Source organism: Nilaparvata lugens, chromosome 7 (genome assembly GCF_014356525.2).
Source record: "Nilaparvata lugens isolate BPH chromosome 7, ASM1435652v1, whole genome shotgun sequence".
Taxonomy (NCBI): domain Eukaryota; kingdom Metazoa; phylum Arthropoda; class Insecta; order Hemiptera; family Delphacidae; genus Nilaparvata; species Nilaparvata lugens.
The window spans coordinates 9,788,704-9,809,127 of record NC_052510.1 but is presented as its reverse complement, the minus strand read 5'-3'; the positions used below and the strand labels follow the sequence as shown (position 1 = coordinate 9,809,127).

The window sequence follows — 20,424 nt, the reverse complement described above, 5'->3', positions numbered from 1 at the left end:
CAATAAACACACTTAAAATTTGAATTATTTTGAAATATATAACAATTATTTATCATATTATTAATTAGATGTTGACAATTATAATAATAATAATAATAATGAGGGTGATGACACATAAGCTCTTAGGCTTGTGCGTGGGTAATGAGTGAGAGGGATGATGAGAGATGACGACTACTACTTAGGTAATCAGGACCAAAGGCATATATCGTCTCCTCCGAAAGATGGGGTGGCCGTATCTATTCTTGAATAATATAATTGTTCAACAATATTACAGAGTACCCAGAATTACCTATGTATTTGGAGTGGAAAGTTTAAAGCATCATTTGAAATTTTTATTAAATTCGTATGTTTTACATAGATTTGGATTATAATAAAATATATTGAACCTAACTAATTCATTGAAAAAGAACATTTAGTGGATAATCATTCAAGAGCATTTCAACGTGAATAAAATGTTTCATACTTTTTCCAACAATTTGAAAATGTTAATTAACTATAGTTAATTGAATAGTACAGTATACTGTAATAGGATATACCTAATAAATATATTACTATTTTTTTTCAAAAATTATTAGATTGATGATATCAACTCAAATTAATAATTCCACTGAGTTGTAAAAAAAGATCAGTGGAAAGTACCTAATTTACTTCGACGATTGGAACTCCTCCTGGAGGGTTGAAAAATTACAATCCTATAATAAAAGGATTAAATATAAGGCAAGAAAATAAAAAGTCAGTTCTACTAACAGTTTGGGCTCCCTTCAAAGTGGTTACCATTCCAAGCCAATCATAAGCGCTTGTCATGTATCAGACAATTTATATGGAGAATTGATACTCTATTTAATAGTTCAAATTCATGCAAAATGTGATATTTTTAAGACGCTATACAGAGAATAGTTTCTTTCACTGTATATGTCTTGAGAACAAGGAATTGGAAATTTCATGTTCTTTTCTACTTCTGATGTAACTTACATTTCCAATTCCAGGTATTCTACGGTTCCGCGACGACAGCTAGTGGAATATACTATTGTGCCCTCTTTGTGCAGGCTGCTTTTGGGATGAAAATAAAATAAATAAAATTTTCACCCTAGAAGCAGCCTGAACACATTAGGGCGGACAATAGTAGTATAATAGTATGAATATATTATTATTTTCAAGACTTTTTGCAGAGGATGATGCCTACATGAGCTCTATAGACTTGTGTGTGGGTAATGAGGCGGATGATAATGAGAGATGAATGGACCTACAGTTTTAGGTGGGTTCCAAACCACCCATTTGAAGATGAAGTACCTACATCAATATAATCAATAGAAACATTGATTCATGTTATTGAGACTCGGTAGTGGCTCAAATTCATATTAAAGAATATTTTAACCGTGATGCCACTAGAATCAATCACAGACGTTTTTTTTTGAAAAAGTATTTTCTTCGATATTTTTCTTGTACTATTAAATTTAATCATGATTATAACAAGATTCTCAGCAAACGGACCATAGTTGTTCAATAACCGCATGTTCTCCTTTACTGAAAGATTTTTCCTTTTTATAAAATAAGGCGTTTCTGTTTTCAACAAAACTATTTTCGCATTACCAAGATTGTATAATATAATATTACAAATACGTACTTTACCGAAATCACAAGATGGCATCAAACAATTATCATCTTACCAGTCTTAAATATGAATTATATAATAATTAAATATTATAAATTACCTCAAATGAAGCGGAGAATATTATATTGTCACTGTCCCGGTCTTCAATTCAAAAATTCAAATGGCAAGCAGGAGCTTGATACACCGCCTTTTGAATTGCGGAAGTCGGAGTGTATTCTCAATAATTAATGCAAGATTTGTTTTTCGGAATCCATAATATCGGGATGGAAATAGAACAATGCGATTTGAAACTCAATATTATGATAATTGATATTAAAAGTTTGATAATATTATGAAAATAATAATTTTTGTTGAGTAAGAAACTGATCAGCTGATATTCTGAGAGAGCTTGAAAGTAGTTGGCAATCCTGATTGATTAGGAATGGTGAAGTTGGTGATGGTGATTGCTGTTGTTCTTGGTTTTGCTTTTGGTGAATATTATCTTATTTTGTGAATAACCTTGAAGAAAAAATACCAATACATGATAAGCAAAATATTGCTTGTTTATTTTTTATTTAAATAAACGTTTAATAGTTTTGAGTGAGCAAATAATACTTGCCAACCTCCCTCTAAATTAAAAAAGGTAATCAAAAATGAACTTTTCCTGTTGTCTGCTTCTTGAACTGTGCTTCCGAAATATATTAGTACCTAGCACTTAGTATTCGTAGTTTATTGATGAAACCCCAAATTTACAATCATCGTCTATTTTAATTATATTTCTTCCGTAGTTTATTTTACAATTTTTAGTACCGTATGCGTGTAGGTATACGTAATTTATAGAATTATTTCAGTTTTACCTCTAAGGTTATGTTTGTCTTATTTGCAAATTGCAATCAAGACGTTGTTATTTTGATGAGAATTATAATTAGGATCTTTATTTGCTGTTGAATTTACCTAGACTGCATAAGTTTGAAAAAATGCTTATTTTTTGATAATATAAAACTTTGTTTTCAACTATTGTTTAGAACAGGCTTATTGAAATTTAGCCTATAATTCAATATTAGTTTTATAATGAAATGATTAAGCATACCGGTGTCTATGAATGTTATTGATAAAATAATCTTACATGTCTCTTTTGTGTCTTCAGGTCATGTTCTCAATATTGAAAATACATTAGAATAGCATCTTTGCCTGGAAGATGTGGAAAACGTTAACAAGAGGACTGAGGGCTCCCTTTGAGCGAGGCCCTTGGTCCAATCGAACAAGTGGTGGTGAACAGTCTACAGCCCCCAATAATCAAGAAAACAAGTTCCATCTACCATGTCCGTTCAGATTGATACCAAGTCTGTTGGAAAAATGTCAGACCTACCCTTATCTGCCATTCTGCTCGGAACAGAAGGCCAACCAGCAAGGGGCCGAGAGCGAGGGTCGTTCTGATGAGTCGTGCAAAAACGAAACACTTCATCATCAACCTTGTGGCTTACTGGGAGCTGTTGGTTGGGTGAGTACTTTGAACATTAAATGAGTGATCATCGTAAGAATACTAAAACGCTCTAACAGCTCATAAGATCATTCGTATATAATATACCTCTAATCAGAGGGGGGAAGCCGGTTTTCAATTCCAGGGAAACAAAGATACAAAGTTTAGATAATAAAACAAAATAAAATAGTTTAACAACTAGTTTCGGTGATATTACACCATCATCATATTACACCACCGAAACTAGTTGTTAAACTATTTTAAAGTTTTTTAAAAATAATTAAAAAGTATCCCATGTCAATGAGTGTTTTTAAAAGTTTAGATACCTTCGTTTAGGCTTAGGCCTATACATGAAAGTTTGAGGGATTTGACATACTGACAAGTATAAAGTATTCATCGTACAACTGTATGTAAAATATTGCATGAGACATGATCATTTTCGTTTCGAGCAATTTTCTAAAATGATGAATAACAGCAAAACACAGATCATTCAAGAAATTTGCTTAAATGTATGATGTAAATTATCCTTATAATTGTGTACCCTCGTTTAGACCTATACATGAAAGTTTGAGGGATTCGTCATACTGACAAGTATAAAGTATTCATCGTACAACTGTATGTAAAATATTGCATGAGACATGATCATCTTCGTTTCGAGCAATTTTCTAAAATGACGAATAACAGCAAAACACAGATCATTCAAGAAATTTGCTTAAATAATGTATGATGTAAATTATTACCTAATTGTGATAAATATCACAATATCCTTATCCTTGGATATCAACCAAATATTATCCTTATCAAATTTTGATTTAGTTAATTGTATGATGTAAATTATCTTTACAATTGTGATATATTTTCAAAAATTCCATAAGTTACCTCTATTTAAGATGAAAGTGAACTTTGCTCAAGCAACAGAGCTGGATTTCTAAACAATCAATTCTTGGTTTTCGTTGGTTTTGTAATTGTCATTTGATCTATCTTATTTGATACTCAGGGGGCAAGACCATTTATTACTCTACACACACATACAGAACTTTAATTTTTAGAAGTAAAACATAACCTACTTTTTGGACATTATCAAAATTTGGGAATGGAATAGTTTTGAGCCAAGCCTGTTGTTCCTTCCCAATCATATTTATATGATTTGTGAATGTATCTATAAATAAATAAATACAGTTCAAGCCAGGGTAAAAATTAGCATTAGAAGACATCCAGATGACATTTGACTACCACACATACGATAACTTCTTTACAGAAATCAGGGTGGAAGTTATGTAAAGTATATTACACCATGAAGCTTGATGCTTGTGTAGCCTAACCAATTTATAAATCTTGAATAAGCTATTCTTTGTTCTTTCAAATGAAATATTGGTATTGGTCGTCAAAGAGATACCTTCCACTACCCCAAACCTATTTGAGTTGAGCAAGTTTGGCACATAAATTTTCTATATAAAAAAAAATATCATTAATTTCTAAATGCTAATAACTTACAATATTTTTCTCGTTCAAATTGCCATCAATGGTAAATGATTAAATGTTCAGTATTGTAACCATTTCTTCTTAATCAGTTAATAACTCTCCATCAAATTTGTCAATGGTTTGACTTGATGGATGGAAATTCTGAGCATTATCTCATCAGAAATTATTCACTGATTAAAGAGTGAAAAAGGCAATGCTTGCTTTGAAATTTCTCTCTGCAACATGCATTCACAGCTTTCAAGTGGAAATCAATTCCATGACGAAGTATGAAGTGAGCCAGTATTGATTTATTGAAGCCTGACATAAGGTCTGACAAAGCCTGAAGTGGCTCCCTATTCCAACAATTCTGATCTTGATTTTCTATATTTAGAAATCATGCAAGAGTGACCTTCTCATGGTTGAAATTACAATGATAAAATGTCTACTTCCATTACCGTGCCCCAAAAAACCAAAGTATTTTGTCTATGGGCATTACAATTAAACAAAAGTTCATAAACTTCTAATCTTTCTCATGACATCTAACAATTTTCAATAATCGACCGTTAATATCTTTGTTTATGCTCTAGTTTTAAATAGTTTTTCTACTGTTTTGCACGTGTCTCCCACATATATAAAATGAGATCCATTCATGTGCCAACAAATTATTAAATTCTATACATAGCCGAATTAGGAATTTATAATCAAAACAACTCTCATATCTACAGCTATATAGATAAAAGTTCAAACTTATGAATACCCTCAAACAGAATTTGTTGATCTAGTCATCAATTGTAGAAAATAAAATATAGTATCACGAGATTTAGTATTTACAGATTAGTCGACCTTTCTTAATGGGTTATTAATTTATAGACTTTTTCAGTTATAAAAAAATGGCTAGGTTTCACTGACATTCAGTTGCATACATTAAGTTGTTTACCAAGAATTTGATTAGCCATGAAAAATAACTGTAATGTTATCAGGGTTCAAACAGATAAACGTGAGACGTCCTATATAAACGGATGTTTCATTGTTAAAGGTTCCAATCGCGAATACTAATTTTTCCTAACAAGTTGTCTAAAAAACCGATGAAATTTGTTTCAGTTTCAACTGAAACAAAACTTTTTAAACTTTGAAGTAAAAATAAAGTTAACCTTCCTTTAAACCCACCTGTACAAGCCTTGGCAGGTTGTCTTGAATTATTCACCCAAGATATCTATCTATCTGCCACTAACCATTTTTGATCTCTAAATAGTATCAAATTTCCAGTATTGTAGTAGTTAATTGAATTTCCCAAAGTATTATTTGAAGAATAATTCCTAGTCACCCTAATAGAAAGTTTCTACTAAAATTTATTCGAAAATGGGAATCTTATCAATCATGTTATTCAATGTACCCTCCTCTGTACATCGCCATTTTTTGAAGACTCTGTCTTCGGTAGGTGTTGATTGACTTTAATTCATCTAATGCAATTCACAAATGATTGATATAATAAGAATTCAGATTCATCTATCATACAAATTAAAAACCTATCATTACTATCAAATCATCATCCTTAATCATTGAATTAATTATAATTTTTAAATCATAGATTTCAACTTGATTGCAATTTGAAATACGGTACTTACAAATAATGTTGATTACTTCTCAGATCATCGTCTTAATTGCTTCATTTTTATCCGTTGATCTGAAATCAATACAGGACATATATAATAGTTGTTATCATGATAATTCCGTCATAAATTTCAACTTTCAGAACTAAGGGAACTACGTTTCACAATACTGTCTATAAAATTAATTTCATATTTCCATGAACTACTTTGAATTTTCATGTTAATACCATATGAACCAAAGAGGTTCATAAAGGTATTAAAAATTCTTAATGAAAGCGTTATAATTTTCTATAATATCATATTCAAACCAGATAAATTTTTCATAATTATTGTTAAACTGAAGATACATTCAACAAGGTCATAAAATACATTTTTAAGCGTAAAAATGTTATTTTTAGCTGACACAATCCTAGAGTTCAAACTTTTATGATACAGTACATGCAAATTTAATTCACTTTTTTCAATGAAGATGAAATTTATAATCAATCCAATAACTAACTAATAATCAATTCAATTGGAAATTAATTATATTTTCAACCTTCTCTGAAAACTATTTAACATCAAAATTTAGCATCCGACCCACAAGAATAAACTATTCAATCAAGTTTTTATATTGTCTTATATTCTTCAATTATAATTTATTAACAGTTTTGGAATCAACATTTCCTTTTTTTTAATTTACCAAGTCAGAGGTATCAATCTCATCTTTATTTATAAAATAGAATTATAGTACCCTTTAAAACTAATAAAATAATAAAACAAGAATACAAATTGTAACGTAACTACTAGTTTCGGTGATCACACCATCGTCAGGTTATAAAATAGAGAATATCAATCTCATTTTATTTTGCAAAGTCTCAAATGCATAACTTCAGCCAAAACATTAACTTGCATAACTTCAACAAAAACATTAACTTTTCGAAGTAGGTTTTTTACAGATTCATACATAATTTAATGTAATACATAGTTCTTCATTCATTTAAACAAAACAAATTGAAAATGGCCTAATAGGGACTGGCTATTATTATCATTAATTTTTTTCTATGTTAAAACTGTTGATATTATTATGATAGGCCTATCTGTTGATCTTTTAATCTCTTCAATTTATGATAAAATCTTCTACTTTCTCTATTCAATAACAATTATTTTCCATTTCAAATTCTACAAAATTGTGTAGTTATAAAATTCAACATTACATAAAGATCAACCTCTGGATAAACACCAATGTTGGAAAAACAACTCAAGAAACAATCAACTATATCTTGATAGTCTTTATGATGAATAACAATAATAGTAGTAAAATACAAACAATAAAAAGTATAGATGAATTATACACTTATCACACCTTGACCATACATTTAGCAAAATACATGAAGCAAAAATAATACTCAAGAGGCAATCAACAATATCTTAATAGTCTGTATGAATAACATGTAATACACGTAAAATCGTTTTGTTTAGTGTTATTGTTAGCAGTTAGGAAGTAGAATCGGAATTATTTTGGGGGGAGATTCTATCGAGATTAGATAGTAGAAAGAAACTACTGAACTCTGGCTGACGGCTTCGGCTAAGCAAATCGAATTTGAGTTATTTCATTTGTTTTTCAATACAGTGTTGTACGATGTTCGAGAATGAAATGTTTATCTTGTAGCCTATTGCAGTGATATATTGTACAAAAATTGTAAAAAAAATAAATTCTTCATCTATCTACACGTAAAAACATTTAGAAGATATCAACATTACTATTGTGGTAGGTTGAAAGTGTGGATGAATTACAAATATTGAATAGTAACTCACTAATAATATCAACTTTAATAAAAACTAAGAAGAGAAAACATACAATCAACGTTATCTTGACAGGTTGGGAGTCTGAATGATTTAAAAATACAGTAAAACCAAGTTACTTATTAAAAGTGCAAGATTTCCCATATATTTTTTTTTGTTCTAATAGAGGTGTTTTTCTCGATTACAGAGCGGCGTTCTGGTTCTGGGCTGGACAATCCTGCAGCCATGGTATCGTCACGACGCCATACGTCGCCATCAACCCAAACTCCACACAGAAGTCAAGCACAACTTGAAGCAAAACGTGAACCTCAGCCGCTACCAGAGTCTCTACAGATTGCTAATACATCCTGCCTTCTCCCAGCCGCTTCTTCCGCCCTTCTCAACATCCTCTGTGGATTCTCAGTCATCAGTCTCGTCTTCTTCGACTTCCTCCTCGGTGGACTCTCAAACATCAGTGTCGTCATCGTCTTCAGTAGATTACTTCGATGTTTCTAAGGAGTCTTCGACTACTGACCGTCAACTTACTCCAGATGAGGTAAGAAATCACGCTTTCGAATTCTGACTTCCACCTGATCTATCAGTTACAAAACCTGGAATCTATGACAAAGTTGTATGATTTATAAATAACACTTTCATCAACAAGGTTATCTAACAATTTTTAGATCGATAATGGCATTATATAGCCGAAACATGACGTGACAAAATAATTTCAAAAAAGGGTTCTCAGATTTCTATTTTTATATAACAATTTATTACAACTATATAATTTTTATACTTAGGAAAAGCGTCCTCCAAAGTTCAACTAATCACCTACTATAACTTGAGGCAACTACGCTGTCTTATATTAATAAACTCTTGTAGGGTTTCTTTTCATACTAGAACTTTGTGTAATCAACATATTATCTCAACTTTTTGTGTAGTTGACAAGTTGATATTGTGGTAATTATTCATATTAAATGAAAAATACTAAGAAATTGTCAAAAAACCACAGATTTATTAATACTTAGAAAGACCGGTTTCGGTTATTACACTATTGTCAATTTCTGATCAGAGATTCAGAGATTTCTGATCAGAGATTGACAATGGTGTAATAACCGAAACCGGTCTTTCTAAGTATCAATAAATCTGTGGTTTTTTGACAATTTCTTAGTCTTTTTCATTCAATATTATCTAAACGTTATTTAGATAAGTTTGTCAAGTAACCATTATCAATGTGTTAGTTTGGGGATGTCAAACTATCAATTGATAACTGAATAATTAACTCAATGATCTTTTGAGATTTATAGAACTATGTGAGGGTTTATTAGTGTGATTTCTTCAACAACTTACACTGTTCAAACTTGAATCTATAGAAACCTGCTAAAAATAGGGTTTGATTTGAAATGTATTTTATCATTTAGTGCATGATGTCATGAAAAAATAAGGAGAGCTGAAGTGTTACAATCAATGAATGACATAAGTTTAAATGTCTTGAAAATTACTTACTAGGTTTTTTTATAATCCTACTAAATTTTTTGTTTGAAATTGATCAGCCCAGCAATTATTCTCATTAATCTTCTTTACTTTTATCATCAAGATGGTCGTGTTAGAGGTGAGATAATTTTGTAAATTAATGTTTCCATAAATATTTTTTTTGTATAATTTCAATGATTAATTCAATATGTTTGTGTATGGAAATTGGTTTAAAAATAAACAGTTTTGTAGATTCAGCTTCCCCCAGTTATTAATAAAAAATTAAAATAAAATTGGCCCTAGTGTGTTTCTCTGCAGAACGCCATTATTTAAATCTCTAATCATGCTACTTTTGTTGTAAATAGTGACAATCTGGCAACGGCCCCCGAGAGATAGCTCCTGAATCAGTTCAATTACATGTCCCTTACACCAATATAATACAGTTTTCTCATAAGGATATCCCGGTCAACTGTGTCAAACGCTTTTGCAAAGTCTATAAACAGCAAAAGAAGTTTCCTGTTTCTCGCTATCGAGCTGTGTATATCTTTAGTCAAGTTGTAGTAGTCAATTTAGTCAAGTTGAGTGGCAGAGAGGACTTGAAAGTGCTAACTCCGCCTAATAAAGATTTTTTCATTTCATTTCAATATATTATTATTTAGGTTTTTACCACTCCTGAAGCAAAACTGTTTACCAAACAGAGAAAATTATGTGAGACTAAATAATCAACTAATTGCTGTATAATAATTTTCTCTAGTATGCAATGCAATGCAATCTGATAATGTTGAAGTGAATCTAAATCAATTTATTTATTTTACATTCCATAAAACACACATCTTAAACATGATCAGAAAATGACCAACCTGCCTTTAGTGAGGTCCACGTTATAATGACAGTTTTTGATTAGCAATGGTATTGCTATCCTTGTCTATTATTCAAAAAAGCGGATAGCGCTATCTCTTTCTCGCTTTGCTCTGTTGCCAGATCATCTTTTAACAATTTAGAATTAATAATTAATTAACTAAATATTTCATCTCAGATATCTAATTCATTATGAAATTATTGAAAAATATAATTTCTTGCTTAATAAAATAGAATTGATTATTTTAAACGAGAATGAACAGTTAATATTACATCAATAAACCTGTATCAGCTACCGTCTATAGAAGGCATTGACAAGACAGGATCGGCAACGTTGTTCTATCTTTCTCCACTGCCATTATAATGTGGACCTCACTGTAGCCCAAAACACATTCCCTTATTTGTCCCCTTACATTTAATTTATCCCTTTGTTCCCTTAAATTCAATTAACTAATTTAATGAATGAATTTGATTGCAGGCCTTTGACCAGGCGGCTGAAGAGGTGAGACTGATCCACGAGCGCGTGATGGGCGCCTCGGAGAACAGACAGGGCGTGGCCTGCATGTCGCTCAGTCAGAACCGGAAAGCTATCGAACACTTCCGTGTGGCCTCCCGTCTGCAGTATGCGCCCGCCGCATTCAATCTAGGCCAGTGCTATGAGCTGGGCATCGGCACCGAACAGGACTTCACACAGGTACGAATGCATTCATTCACTTCTAACTGGTAATTGAATGAATGTTGGATAGTGGCATTCAATTATTGAAACTAATTAAATGAATGTTGGATAGTGACATTCAATCTAGGCCAGTGCTACAGGTACGAATGCATTCACTTCCAACTGATAATTGAATGAATGTTGGATAGTGGCATTCAATTTTAACTATTTTTCAAATTAAGTAAGGTATCAGGGTTTCAAATGCCAAAAATAGTGCTTAAAGAGAAGCTTCACTCGAGAAGAAAACAAGGCAGACCAAGAATACGATGGGAAGATGAGATAAGGAATGATTTGTTAAAAATGGGTTAAAGAGGATGAAGAGGATTTATAGAGGATAGAAATGCTTGGAGGAATGTTGTGGAGGAGGCCAAAGCCCTCAACGTGTGTAGAGCTATAGAAAAAAAGGGTTCCAAATACTTTTAAACTGTGAAATTTCTAAGTTTTTCGATTTGGATACTATAAAGTTATTATGACTTATGATCATTTATATTTGTCTGCTAGTTGATGGATAACCTTCCGGTAGTCGCGCCCTACTCAATCACACGAGCAGTCGCGTGTTGTATTTTGTACAACATCCAATTTTCCAAGTGTTATGTACTCTGTTTACTGTCAAAACATATTAATTAATTGTATAATTACTTTTTCCATCTTCTTGGATTATTTTACGCCTATGAACATTTGGATGATTACCATTTCATAGGCCAATAAGGTACATCAAGCAAAGCCATCAATTCTGTGTTATTGGTTCGTTTACAGTCCCCGTATACAGTCTTTCCCTATCTTATGCACAGTGCGACTTATGCACTGTCGCGACTAAATGGCACCTAAAGACTAAACCATTGCTCGGTTGATACTGCAACTCAGTGGAGTGATGAGGGGAAAGTTTTGGAATGCATAGGTGACTCATTCACTGATATCACCCCATCCAATAGTTTTGTGCAGCAAAAAAACTGACACTGTTGTACTTTTTACAACAGCACGACTACCGGAAGGATAACAATACGTTTATTCCAATTCAAAGCTATTGAAAATAATTGAATTGAATTGTATTCTATTTTTTCAGGCAGCCCAATGTTACCAGAAAGCATCAGACCTTGGCCACCCGACAGCTATGTACAACCTGGGCGTGTTCTACGCGCATGGCTGGGGCGGGCTAGTGGCCGACAGTACGCATGCGCGGAAACTGTTCACACGCGCCGCCATGTTGGGTCAGCGGGAAGCTCAGGCGGCGCTCAATCTGAAGCCACAAGTTGCCACTCAGCCCCAAGAGAATAATTTCTCAATCAGAGACTTCTTCGACTTTCCCCTAATCTCCTCTACGCGACCAAATCGAAACGAACTAGAGATAGATTTGCAGCTATCGGAAAACAATAGTTCGAGTCTTCCTTCTTCGTCTTCTTCTTCCTTGTTCTCCGCCAAGTCCACTTCTACTTCCACAACCTCTTCTTCTTCTTTCTCCTCGTCGCCGTCCTCAACTTCCACCACCTCTTCCTCTTCGTCTTCCTGCGATCGTTCACTGTCCTTCTCGCCACAACGAGTTAGTCCCGTCAAGGAATCCTCTGATTCTTCAAATGGTTAGTATAGTTTCAAGTTATTCATTTCTATTATAGAACAATCAATCATTCAATTTTCAACAACGAAACAGCCTCTAACCACGGAACTGTTTGTGTTCTAATACAATCATAGAGAAACAATAGTATAAGTAAATATCCCATGGTATAGGGCGTTTATGTCGCAACTTTTACTGTTATCTCAAGCCGATAGTCCACGTAGTTCTCTCCCGTAAACCTGTGTGACGCTAGTAGACTCTCATATTGTGCCGTTCGTACACTCTCACCCGGCCAAAATAGTAAAAATCGACAGTAATCGGCTTGAGTTAGCAGTAAAAGTTGCGACATAAACGCCCTATACCATGGGATATCTACTTATGCTATTTTTCTTTATGATACAATATATAATCATTATAAATAAATAACTTGGTAATTAACTTGACTTAGTTTCTTTTATTTCATAAAAGATTTAACAGGTCAAGGGATCATCTAATTTATTAAATGTTTAGTATAGTTTTTAGTTTGTCTATATTTCCAAAGATTGAACAGTCAAAAATTCAGAATTTAATGACTTGTAATTATTTATATTTTTTCTAAAAATTGGTGGATAGGATGTAATCAAATTCAAATCTATTGCAAAATGTATTCAATAATTTTTTATATTTAAATTTCAACTATTATTTTTCTAAAAAAATTGAATAGAACTGTTAGAAGTTGAAAGTCCGTTGGTTCTCTTTAGGTATTGATTTATGAATCAGACAATTTGAATAAGGCACGTCAGTCTTAATTGAAACTATTCATGAAAAAGTAACTTCAATACTAATTTTATCAAGTACTGTAGAAGGTTGTAAGTTTCAGACTAGACTAAAGGTCTAGCAACCATGAAAACATGTGAAACAAACTGTATATTTATGAACTCTTATTCTCTTTTTATGAAGTCTCATAAAATATATTTATAAAATTATATTTTGTGTGGAGTGCGGTTTTGGGCAGTGTGCAGTCGCATCCACACTGATTCACTACTTTCACTACAATGTATCTTTTTTCCAATAAATTGAAATTAAACAATATGCTTTACTGTCATTGTATACATACTTTAAAAAATTAAATTATACCTCCGGCATCATCCTAGATAAGAAACTAGTCTGCTCACCCTCACACATACCGACCTAAATTAAAGCATATTTTTCAAATTCATTTTTTCCACTTGAGAAATTTTTAACCTCAATACTCATTCAACTAATTCAAATTTTACATTAGACCTATTGTATTCTTATATAACTTTAAAGTGAAAAAACACTCACATTCTTTGGTGTGGTGACGCGTTTCGTGATGGTGTTGCACATTCTCAAGCCAAACAGAAAGTTATAGAAACTATATTTTTTTATATTAGAGTTAAGTTAGGCCTACTTGTAATTTTAAATTAAATGAATTCTTCTATTGTTCCAGACTCTACCTTCTCGGATGACGAATGGGATTTAGAGTCGATTTTGGACAGTGCCAATGGAAATTCGGCTACCCTATACAGACTGGCTGTATGCTATGAAAAGAATCCCAAAGGTAATTATTTTTGCTCAATCATTGTCATATTTACTAAATTCAATGTTTCTAGATTCCAATATATTTTGGTGTTCTTTTATTACTAATTATTATACAATTGGCTGTCATGAATCAGTTATCGTGTGAACATTGAAAAATCAAAGTGACCTCTTTAAAACTTTATTTTACTACTCATGTCATGTTTTGACATGAAAATTTCAATCACTTGGAAATGGCATTAATATGATTGTCTAAACATGTCGTGATTAATAAAATTGGGTTTTTAAAAAAGGGTAAGTACTACTTATTTCTGTATAGAAATCTGCCTGAAAATCTACGTAATACCGAAGGTAAATCCAAATATATTTATAAAAAAAATGTTAATGACTGGTTAAAGGAGATTGGGAGGACAAATATAGAAGTGATAATTCATTCATTGTATAAATAAAGCAAATTGTGTAATGATAGTCCAAATTTAACTCTAAATGTACATCTTTTTTACTTGAAATCCTTGAAACTTCAAATGTTTTCTGATATTAATACTTGGTTTACCCAAGAATGTGATAGATGCAAGTATGGGGACAGTCCGACGTTAGCCAATCATCGCCAAGACCCTCTTCCACACACAGGCTTTGCCTTTGTGGAGAGTTTTCATGAAGTTCTTTAAAATATAATGTTGTATTTTCTGTAGCTACGATATAATAGCAATTAGATTTAGTTATAATGATTAATTTTTTAGTTCAACTGTAAGTTTTATTTATGATTGTTTGGTTGCAGAAGATGTAACGTTGTTGTATGATATGAATATTTGTACCCTGAAATCATGTATAATAAAAACCAATTTGATTTGATTTGATTTACTTTGATTTACTTTGATTTTTTTAAATTTTCACATAAATACGAGTAGCCCTCACCAGAATACTTGAATAATATCAGTTACTCTGTAACAGTTTGGCATTTACTAATAATTGTAATTGAAAATTATTGATTTGGAAATAACAAATCATCTCAGATGATGATGTTCTGATGCATTTATGGAAAAACTGTTTGATGGATGATCTGAGCCTAGAGATTACATATGTTTATTATTATTATACCCAGCAAAAACCGAAAACCTCCTATCGCTCTTAACAATCAATAATAATTAGGCTTCAATTGAATACCGGGTGTCCCCCGGGGGTTTACACGTTTCATTTTATATCACGTGCCCATTCTTGCACCGATTTTTTTAAATTTTACACAGTAGGTTCTGAAAATATTCTGGGAAAATTTCAGCTCCCAAACCTTCATAGAAACAAAATGGCGGCATATTGAAAATTTTACCAATTCGCTTACTACTTTCATGAGTATCATATTATTTGTTTACTACGTTGCAGTAGTATTGCCTCATTTGATGGTACCAGAAATGGATCAAGCAATCTTCCAACAAGATGGTGCTCAACCTCATTTCGCAAATCATGTTAAGCAATTACTAAATGATAAACTTCATGGCCACTGGTCGTGGAAGTGATTTTTTTAGATTGGCCACCCCGACCAGATTTAACTGTTTGTGACTTCTCTTTATGGGGTTACTTGAAGGAGAAAGTTTATACCCAGAAATTCAATAATGATGTGGAACTAAAACGATCAATAGAAGAGGAACTTCTCCGAATACCGCGGAGTTTCTTTGAAAGAGCTTACGAATCATTTCTTGAGCGCTGTTATCAGTGTGTTGCTGTGGATGGGTTTCAATTTCAATAATTTTGGACTTTTTAATGTTTTTAATCAGGCCTTGTTCTAGTTGTTTTATTAAAAAGTTATATTGCCCTAAAGTGCAACAATAAAAATATTCTATAAAACCAAAAACACCGTTTTAATGCTTTTAAAGTATCGATTTTCAATATGCCATTATTTTGTTTCTACAAAGGTTAAGGAGTTGAAATTTTCCCATAATATTTTTAGAAGCTATTTAGTAAACTGTGTAAAATTTGAAAAAGTTCGGTGCATGAATGGGCACGTGATATGTATGGGCGTGTAAACCTCTTCGTGGGACACCCGGTATTTATTTTTGCAGAAATATTTTTTGTTAATTTTATTATAAATAACTGACCTGAGAAAACTAATAGATATCCTTAAATTATTTTGCAGAAGAACAAAAACCAGAACTTGTTCTCAAGTTGTACGGGATGGCAGCAGATCATGGTCATACAAAAGCGAAAAAATATTTGGAAGTCTTAGAACATCATAAAAAATTAGGAACTCTTGACGGTGAGTTGTTACAAAATCAAATTACTCTATGCATGTTTTAAGTCTTTATTATAGCGACGATTCTATCCATTTAAACAATGCTTAAAATTGTCCTTAATAGATTAATAGATTATAACCATTAATAGATTATAGAATCAACTAAGTTATTTACTTTTCTATTGATTAAATTTTGAAAATAATATCAACTGAAAAAATGAATTAAGGCTGTGCAAAGGCTAAAAATAAACTTTCTACAGGTGATATTTTTCAAGTTTTTCGATGTGTATACTATCAAGCTATCAAAATGAAAAAGAAGAAAACTTTTTTCGATCATTACTTTTTGAGATATGAGCACCTAAAGTTTAAATTTTTGGGGCAAAACATTTTAAATTCGGTAAGAGATAATTCCATGAGATTTAAAGGTTAGATTTTTCATTGTATTGTTAATCTAGTGAAACAAATTTTTTTTGAAAATATCAATTTTTGAGAAAGTTAATCAATTTACTAAAAATGACCAAGAATAACTTTTAGTTGAGTTATTTTTGGTAAATTGACAAACTTTCTCAAAGATTGATAGTTTCAGAAAATTTTTATTTTACTATATCAGCAATACCATGGAGAATCTATCCTCTAAATCTCATAGATTTATCTCTTACCGAATTTGAAATGTTCTGTCCCAAAAATGTAAACTTTAGGCGCTCATATCTCAAAACGTGATGATCGAAAAAAAATGTTTCCCTGAGAAAACTTTTTCATTTTGATAGCTTAATAGTATACAAATCGAAACACTTTGAAAAATATCAACAGTAAAAAGTTTTTTTAGCCTTTGCACAGCCTTAATTGAAAGTACTTCTCTGTTTTTTTTCAATAGATTATATAAAAGCCGGATCAATTTTTAAATAATTATAAATTTTTGTTTTCAGATTTCTTGAAACAAAGAAAACGTTCCCGAACCAGTTCAACGCCATCTGAATGTGCTATGAAAAATTAGTTTTAGAAATTAGTGATTTAACAAATGTGTTTCTCGCGAAATGAGAATTAGTATTTTGTAATTTTGTAAGTTGATAATTTCTTGACTGGTGCATGGAATTAGAAGCTCTTGAGAAGTAGCTTTAAATGTCAAATTGCCATTATGTTTGTTAAGTGTTTATAGATTATTGTTTTTAGATTATAAGCTAGAATATTTTGCATTCGGAAAGAAAGATTGAATACCATGAAATGTTTCTGCAATCATATCATATTAGACGATTCCGTTCATCATGAATTATTGTAATTACTTATACTTTTATATTAACAACTGTCCTCAAGTGTTTTCAACTATAATCCCCTAAGCAATAATAATAAATTCAACATACCTGTACTTCCCAAATTACTCGTAAGTTTGTATAAGTTTTATCAGTGCATAGCAGTATTAGTTCATTATTATGGTGAAGATGCATGGTTTACACATGACTATAACATACAATTATTTATTGAATCTTACTCCAACTAGTTGTAAGTATTCTAATATCAGAGAGTCCACGAAACCCTAGAACTAAATCTATTGTGGCCTTCTTCAAAAAAAAACATAGTATACCATATTATTATATTTGAATAATAGCAATATCCATGTATTGAAAGAACTGCAATGCTGAAACACAATCTGCATAACATGAGGATCCGTTAAATTATTTGGGCTCAGTTGCACGAAAGCCTGTTGAATTTTAATCGTGATTGAATGCCAAGAGAACCAATCAGAAAAAAGCCTCTTCTGATTGCTTCTCGTGGTATTTAAACAAGATTTAAATTGAACATGCTTTTGTGCAACTGGAGCTTGGACTTTCTCAATTCATTTTTGATTATAAAAATTAGTCCTGTTCAATAATTTCTATTACTTGTACTATTAATCATTTATCATTTTTATAAACAGTATTGTTTTGTGCTTACTGTACTTTTTAATGTGCTAAGTAGTCTAATACTATAGGTTTATTTTCATTTCATTTGTGTTCATCTCAACATACTAAGTTCATTGGAAATTTGTTTGCTATCAAGTTATCAATTACATGATTTACTAATTCGAAAGGTAATTAAAGAGGAAACTAGAGTTGTAGAAGTCATCCTGACAAATTACAATGATTGGTGCCGAGAGTTGAAAATAGATTCAATGTGAATGTAACTAGTTTGAGATCTCAATTTTTTGTTTATTATTGACAAGGTATTTTATGACAACATGCTTTAGTTTTGTAAGAATCCTCAACTTTTTTTGATTAGACATGGCATTTCAAGGTGTCTTCGTACAAATATTTCCAACAATTTTTCATCAATTGAAAGGTATATTAATTTTTCAAGAGTTTAACTTTTATTGTATAAATAAAATAAATAAAAAAATAAATATTGTCCTAAAAGCTTGAAGCTTTCTTCTTATATAGATTGTGAGTGAAGAAGATTGAAATATTTTATTGTATGTGTTGAAGTAAAAGCTGGAAGTAAAATCTTATCAATATTACTGATCACTTTTGAGTTAAATTCCAGTTACATTTTGTAATGCCATGTATTATCATTGAATATGTTTTAAGAAAAACTATGTAATAATTTTCAAGTATTTTTATTTCTAAAATTACCCATTAGTGTTTTTATACAATCATTGGATTAACTGTGATATATTTTCCTCCAATTATTTTATTATTTTTCAATTACTCCAGGAATGTATGAAACTCAAGATCGAGAATAAATGTACTTTTCTTCAGAAATAAATTTGATATTTATTTATTGTGTGAGTATTTCTTTGTAACACATTATGCCAACGTGGACTTGCTAAGGGTTCTCCACACAGTCCGATCTCTCAACTTTACACTTACCGTATATCAGAGAGATTCACGTTATAAAGTCAGTGGACGGCAGGGTTGCCAATTCTCTATTTCCACTGCCTTCCATAGAAGATAGCTGTGGTTCAAGTCATCCCGCTATATCTGATAACCCAATTATCAGATATAACCCCGTTATATCTAATAAAATTTATTGCTGATTCTTGTCAAACATGATCAATTATATCTCAAATATATAATATTCATCAAGTATCGTTTTCAATGTTCAAAATTTTAAATCATCTCAGACTCAGATTTCGCTTGGATTCAACTTGTTAATGAAAACTTCATTTTCGTGTTATCGAATAATAAATTTGAACTCAGCATGCATGAAACACTGATAACGGCAAGGAGTTGTGTGAGTGCGTCACACCAGATTTTTTAGATAGGCTACTTTGAATATTATGAACCGTCCAATATTGATTAATTTTCATGATGCTGAGAGTGGAACAGTAATTAGATTTTTCATCAATTTAGAAATCAAAATTCAAGGAATGTAAACAAAAACATGTTAAAATAACAGTTCAAGGCGGACACATTTAAATCACTGGTTAGACTACTCAATTAATTCATAAAATACAGTTAAAAAATATCACATTTATTGTTATCAAATGAATAATATTATTTGTACATTTTGATCGAGAGATACAATCTACCTGTATTACAATCTTACAATAAGTACAATATCATCAATCCAGTTTTGTTCGTGATTCCACAGTAAATAATCTACATTCTACAAAATTTATAGAGAATAAGGAAACAATTTTTAAATATTGGTTAATACACCAGAATTATCAAGATCTACATTCACATATGATATACAACACTACCCATAACCATTTATAAGGCAAAATATTCCATAGTGAACCCAAATAATAGGATACAGTACAAATCAAGGTACCTAGAATGTATTCTAGGTACATTGGTACAAATGAATAAGAATAAGGTAGCCTAATTCAATTAATTTCAACTGATAATAATAAATTTCAATGTTAGAAGATATTTGGAGACTACTACACTGCATAAACGCTTAGAATAAAAGCATATATCCCTGAGCCCATTTATAGTTCGGTTAACCTGCCAAAGTCGAAAAATAACTAAACAATTTCTACAAAACTAGAATACAGATAAGTTACCGTAACACTCTACTTCTATGTGATGTTAGTTGACTAAGAAATAAAATAATATTAAAAGCTGTTAAATCACAAAAAATCTAATATTTGTTCACTATCTCGTAATTTCAAATTAAATCTAAATACAAAATATTTTGTTAAATTATACAACATAGAATGAATGTATATAAATATGTATAAT

General features: G+C 31.3%; 2 protein-coding genes across 3 annotated transcripts in view; one reads left to right on the top strand and one right to left on the bottom strand.

The window, feature by feature from the left end:
• Positions 1 to 2,027: 2,027 nt before the first annotated feature.
• LOC111045666 (uncharacterized protein DDB_G0271670) lies at positions 2,028 to 19,000 on the top strand. Of its 2 annotated transcripts, none has more exons than XM_039433646.1 (8): positions 2,028 to 2,234; positions 2,739 to 3,092; positions 8,115 to 8,462; positions 10,716 to 10,931; positions 12,016 to 12,526; positions 13,952 to 14,062; positions 16,169 to 16,288; positions 17,191 to 19,000. In XM_039433646.1, exons 2-8 carry the CDS (start codon positions 2,790 to 2,792, stop codon positions 17,256 to 17,258), a joined length of 1,677 nt encoding a protein of 558 aa, XP_039289580.1. In that variant the 5' UTR covers positions 2,028 to 2,234; positions 2,739 to 2,789; the 3' UTR covers positions 17,259 to 19,000. The 2 variants fall into 2 exon arrangements, with proteins under 2 accessions (XP_039289580.1, XP_039289581.1); XM_039433647.1 differs by having other exon boundaries at positions 2,058 to 2,082.
• Positions 19,001 to 19,687: 687 nt separating this feature from the next.
• LOC111045655 (legumain) overlaps positions 19,688 to 20,424 on the bottom strand; it is a 40,772-nt gene continuing 40,035 nt past the window's right edge. The window contains 1 exon segment of the mRNA XM_039433648.1: positions 19,688 to 20,401. The gene's annotated coding sequence lies outside the window, so the exon portion shown is untranslated.